Source organism: Castanea sativa, chromosome 5 (genome assembly GCF_040712315.1).
Source record: "Castanea sativa cultivar Marrone di Chiusa Pesio chromosome 5, ASM4071231v1".
Lineage (NCBI taxonomy): Eukaryota > Viridiplantae > Streptophyta > Magnoliopsida > Fagales > Fagaceae > Castanea > Castanea sativa.
This window is the reverse complement of record NC_134017.1, coordinates 21,695,402-21,701,817: the sequence shown is the minus strand read 5'-3', so window position 1 is coordinate 21,701,817 and position 6,416 is coordinate 21,695,402. Positions and strand designations below refer to the sequence as shown.

Sequence of the window (6,416 nt, the reverse complement as noted above, 5' to 3'; positions counted from 1 at the left end):
AAGATCTTTTCCAAGCAAATGAACATGTTTTCCCGTGTAATAGGACATTTGTTGATTCAAACATGCACATGTATAGAAGTACCGACCATGCAAGGCTAACGGATCACCATGAAAAGCAACAACAGAAAATTAATAAAAGTAATTACCAGGTTCGATGACATGTTACAAGCATTATTCAGATTCTCAGAGACTTGTGATACCTTGATAAGGAAATACAAGTCCCTGGCTGTTGCAGCTCATTGGTATTATAGAGACATGAATGACATCCAAGGCGATAATGTCAAAATTATAAAATTTAAGGGAAATACATAGTGACATCTTACAACCAATGCAATTCGGGTTTTCCCATGGTTGTCTTTTGGGACCAAGAAGATATTATCCAAAATATGACATTGCAGTTCACAATATATCCCAAATTTAGGGGACTAACTATAAAACTCTAACCAACATTTAATGTCTTACAAGCTCAAATTATGCAGTTTGAAGCAGACTTTCCCAGAATTTAAGTATTTTCTCGCAGACTAGACTGAAATTAGACTACAACAAAAAGGATAGGACTATAACTCTGCTGCATAAGGACTGAGGATTTCCGAAATCTAAAATAACTCTCTCTTCTGTGTGGAGAAAGCACAACTACTATCAGGACGCACTTCTCGTCAGAAAATGGAATTCCCTGTGCATCAAAGAGAGACTTTCAATCATCAGAAGCCTTGGGGGAGTTCTCTGGAGTCTTCAGAACTTCAGAGGTCTTGCTTTTATGTGCTGTAACGGCAGCTCGAAACTCCTCCACTATGGAAGCATCCTTGAACTTCAAAGCAAATGTAGAAAGACCATCCTTCCCTTCACTGGCACTATTAACGCAGGCAAATGTGATGCCTTTCTTCTCCATATTTGTGAGCTTCATATCTGGGTAAAGACTTGCATTCAAAATCAACCTGTAATTCCCTCTGGCTCGCATAACAAGTCTGGCTTTTTCCGTGCCAGTGGTGGAGACATTCACCTTTAGTTCTCCCTTTCCACGTTCCTTCCAACCTCCATCAACAAATTCAAACATCACGGAATCAGCAGTGAAAACCACTCTCTCCTGTTCTTCCCCAGTCTCCATCACAACCTCCTGCTTTGATGGGAAACCACTTCCCTCACTCTTTGAAGCAGTGGAAGCCCCTGATGCACCAAAAATTGAAGAACTTCCATTATTAGAGGGAGCAAGGCCAAAAGGCTTGTCATCTTTCACCCCAAAAAGCGATGCAGAAGCAGTACCAAGTGCAGACCCATCCTTTGAAATAGACCCGAAGGAAAATGTAGAGGTGGATATTCCAGTTCCAGCAAGACCAGTGAAGGCATTTTTGCTGCTTGAAAGCTGTTGGAATGAGCTCAAAGGAGTGCCTTCCGCACCAGAATTCACTTTTTCACTGTAATCATCTTTCTTGTCTTCATCTTCAGTCTTCGCTTCTTTTGCAGTTTGTTCATTATCTATCTTCGGTTCAGTTGCCTCACTCCCAATATTGCTGTTCTCCTCCACAGCGTTCTCCTTACCTACTGCAGATTCATCCCCTGCCTTATCATCTGTGCTTTCTAACTGCTTATTCTCCTCATCTTTACCCTTTTCATTCCCCTTTTCCGCGTCATCTTCTCCATCTACATCATCTGAAACCGTCTTCTCACCAGCAGCTTGTGCTTCACTTGTAACCTCAGCTGAGGCTACATTGGACTCCTTAGGAGGAACCAAGCTAATCCCAGCAAATGGATTGGAAGAGGGAGCCGATGTTGTCTGATTTCGACGAACTTTGACAATTCTTCTGGTTGCTAGCACATCCTCACTGGCCCTCTTGAAAGTTCCACTCTCTTGTTCAGGAGCATCCTCCTCATCATCAAGACCAGCATTATCTTTAGTGAGTTCCCTTCCCGCAGACCTCTTCTTTGAAGGTGGAAGGGCATTTTCCGCATCCCCCATTGAAGAATCAAGGCAAAAAAGGAAAACTTAAAACCTGTTGTTAGGCCAACTACGGGTAATCTGGTATCTGCAAATCAGCAAATGGTATTTTTCCAAAGACATCATTAACTACGAAATAGTATAATAAACTCATCATCCAACCACCGTGTTGTTTTTAAACTAAAAGAAAATAGGCAAGAAAGCATACACATCTTCATGAAAAAACACCTAGATAGAGTAATTGGCTTTTAGGACATTCATTTTGTTGTCTGGCATTAAAATTACTAAAATGAAGAGCACTCACTCTTATAATTATTTGATATTAATGTCTTTTTTTTGGTAGGTAATAAGAGTATTATCAAACAAACTGAAAAACAGAAGAAAACAAATACAAGGTGTTCATGATGGTGAACACAAGGAAATGCAACAAATAAACAAACAACAAAAAACAGCCAGAAAAAACTTAAAGTGCAATACTAAGAGAAGAAATAAACTCCAAGATAGTAGAACAATCCGAGAAGCCCCAACACCTAGACCAATCAAATAAAGTCTTCTGGCATAGAGCTTGTAATTGAACCAAGGATTTCTCGATATCCTTATTTGATATTAATGTCTAACTCCAGTTAATTACCATCCCATTCCCAAATGATGATTGAGGTATCAATTTGAGCACTCATGGGAATTTCAAACATGTACCACGAGTTACATCAAATGAAGAATAAGAAATTTCTTGGGAGAATTTTATAAGCTTCAGCAAGATCTCATAAAGGATGACAATGTTAGACACAACCTACAAACACGACATGGTTTTCTTGTCAGTTAGTGTTTAGTGTATACAGGTTCATGTCAAGCAAGTTGAGCCACTTTGACATGATTAATAAATAGGTCAATTCTGTGTTGACTTGTTTAACCCATAATCAACCAGAAATTACTCAATTCATTATTCATGTCGTTACAGGTTGAGCCCTTTTAACATGAACCTGTTTTACCAATTTTTTTTCTCTTTTAAATGTCAATTTATCCCACATAAATTAGAATTTTAAATATAGAATTGACTAATTAAAAGAATTTTAATGAATATGTTGGTAAATTCTTCATTTATTTCTAGTCTGAAACCACTTACTTTTGTGCTAAATCTTGTACACAATGGACCTAACTGCAAAATTATACTATATAAAAGAAAAGGAACATGAGATTATGATGAATCTTATCAGGACCATGGGGACAAATAAGGGACAACTTTTGCTTCTCATGTTAGACTTCTCAATTAGAATTACCATCAAATCTGCATTTCGCACCACACAAACATATAAATCAAATTAACAAGCTGTGACATCACCCTGGCTAGCTGATGCTTAAGAAAGTCATTTTCATTTTCTTTGTGTTTGCATTGATTATCAACTAAAAAAACGTGTGGAGAGTTTCATTTAGAGATGAGGAAATACTACATTACAAAAATGCAATACCCTCTACAGAGTTCTCTTTTCACGGATCCTTTAATCTTTTGGACTCGGATTCAAAGTTTTCACAGTAGCCATACAAGATAAAAGAAGAATATACAAGAATAAAATTCTGGAATGCCAAAACAAAAACCAGCACATCCCATGTTTCAACTTTTGATGTCCATGGAAAAAGCCACTAGGATATTAACATCACAGATCCCCACTAATATCCCTGGCTTAGTTTCAGATCATACAAGAATTAAGAGTAAAAACCATCAGGCATCTGCTGCCAGACAACATGTACAAATTCCACAAAAAACAAGAAAATTTAATCATTGGACACCAAAAAAAAATGTATGGATGCCTTCTCTAAAACGTGACATGTTTTCTTTTGGTTGTCACATCTAAATGAAATCTATTCTAGCATATTTTTTAAACACATTTTTCTTGGAAATTACACACACCAAGTAAAATTTTACTAGCACCTCTAAGTAAAATCTTTACCCTATGTGGTGTCTAATTCAATTAGACTTTGATTCTATATAGTTCGGCAATATCCTTTTTTACATATATACATTACAAGTGACCTCTTGTCATGGCTTAAACATGAAAATCCAAAAAATTCTGTACATTTATCAGCATACAAAAACATCATCCAGCAATTCAATCATAATAGGATATCTCCTCTACTGAAAACATTTCGTAGGATCTTGGGATTAAATTAATACAAGAACCATGATGACAAGAGAACCATAGTCACTTGACATATATAAATAAGTATGCACATATGTAAATAACAGATCAATTAAACACCATCACAATAGAACCTTCTCTGGATGTGTTCAAAACCATCAGTTAGAGCCATATTTTTCAACTTCAAAATTAAAAAAACAAAGAGAAGAAAATGAATCATGCTATTGACTGCACTCAGGGGTCAACTTAAGGTGTTAAGTTTTATAACATTTTTCTCTTCTGTCTGTTTGATTAGGCAACAAAAAATAACATATACAAAGAAATTAAAACTTCATCTCCAAGATTCTCTAAATTAATAGACATTCATACAAAATTACACAACATACAGATAGATAATAAAAGTAAGATGCAAGACAAACGCTGGTTAAGATCAAGATCAAGAGGAATACAACAAGACACAGTAAAAGAATAATGCTCAACTTCAAACATCAATCCCAACCCTAACAAAGTACAGCAACAATGAAGGTGGCCAATGTGCTGGGGGCAGAAGAAGTAGAACCTGGCAAATATACCAATAGTAGTAGAGAATTAACAAGATCCGGCACCCCAACTGCTACTAACCACACATAGAAGCTAGCAAAAATGATCTAGTAAAACAAACCAAACGCTTAGCAGGGATTAAAAAAATACACTTACCGTTGCTTGCTTAGCAGTACAATACATCAAAAAGGGACTCTAGAAATGTTAGGAAACCTAAAGTGTCTACAGAAACTACGGATTCAGCATCCCAAGTGCCAACCACCACTAACCACACATCCACCAAAAGTAGTACCCAATAGGGGAAAAAACAGTTCAAATATTATTACACCAACATAATACAATGATGCCTAATAAGAGCCAAAGTAGCATTCCATCTCTTCTTGGATGTTCAGATTTGTTTAAATGGTGAATCACACAAATCCGGTGGGTTTTAAACCCGTAAGCTCAACCTCGATCCATTCTTACCGAAAGAAGGAAGTGCCATTTGAGCTGGAGCTAATCCCCAACCATATAAAACTAAGGTAAGAGAACTCTGAAAGAACAATCTCTAAAGCTCCATAAATGACTTAGAAAATGTACTAAAAAGAAAAGAATATGAAAATAAACACAGCAACCCTAACTACCAAAACCCTAAATCCTAACTCTTAGTTGAGGTGGGTTTTCATTTTCTTGCCAAACCAAACCCCACAAACAACATAAATTAAAACTTTCTATCCATTTCCCTTCTTTAATTTAGTTTTCCTTTCATATCCCAGCAACCAAACAGAGACTAAAAGCTTAAAGAAACCCACTTTTCAAAAAAGAAATTAAAAATACCACAAAATGGGTCACCAATAACACAGGCAAAAACAAGCACATCAATAAGATTCACAACCAATCTAGCATTAACAGGTACACAAAAAAGAAAAAGAAACAGAACAATAACACATTGATGAAACCCAAAAAACAAAAAAAAAAACCAAGATAGTAATTAGCGTAGAGACAGAATGAACAGAGATTTGGGACTTACCTAGTACCAAAATGAAGCCAAAGCAAAAACCTCGGAGACGGAGAAACTAGTGAAAGGCTCAGAGATGAAAATGGGTTTCTCTTTTTCTTTTTCTTTTTTCTTTTTTATTTATATATTTATTTATTATTTATAATTTTAAATTTTGTGGGATTGTAAGGATTTGGAAATGGAAGGGTCTGAGGGTTTCCTTTCTCCTTATTCCAATCTGCGAAAAGGGCTTTATAATTGTGCAAAGCTTGGTTCTTTAAAGGATTCGTGACATAGAGTTGGATAGAAATTTTGTGCTACTGTGCTCAAATGGTGACGCGTGGAAAACAGGGCTAAATGGAACCCGTGAGTCTTGATTTGGGTTTTTTGGGGGTATTAAAGCCCACAAATAAAGAATTGGGCTTTTAGTGGTTAATTGTCGGCATGTTGTTAGTTAGTCCATGTGGCAAATAATAGAAATTTTGAGTTCTTTACTTCTTTGTTTTTTAGGCTGGTTCAGTGTAAAATATTTTTCGAGTGTAAAATAATTTTAGGTAAAAATATTTTTGAAAAAGAAAAATATATTCTAGTGTTTGGTTGCATTTTAAAAATTATGTTAGAAAATAATTTCAAGTGTTTGGCAACATTTTGAAAATGTAAATTTTCTACTAGTTTCTCACATTTTCTCAACCATTTTCTCAGATTCCAAACAAATTTTATAATAAAAAATTGCAATAATCCACCACCGGCCACTACAAACTCATCCACCATCATCCACCACATAACCAATTAATCTGAAAAATCATAATCAAAATCAAACTCCATTAATCTC

General features: G+C 35.9%; 1 protein-coding gene across 1 annotated transcript; it reads right to left on the bottom strand.

Annotated features, from left to right (window-relative positions):
- Positions 1-334: 334 nt before the first annotated feature.
- On the bottom strand, positions 335-5,823 carry LOC142636115 (nuclear pore complex protein NUP50A-like). The gene is made up of 2 exons (XM_075810196.1): positions 5,618-5,823; positions 335-2,021 (listed from the first exon to the last, which is right to left on the bottom strand). The coding sequence occupies exon 2, from the start codon at positions 1,952-1,954 to the stop codon at positions 695-697; it is 1,260 nt and encodes a 419-aa protein (XP_075666311.1). The 5' UTR covers positions 1,955-2,021; positions 5,618-5,823; the 3' UTR covers positions 335-694.
- Between the last annotated feature and the right edge of the window lie 593 nt (positions 5,824-6,416).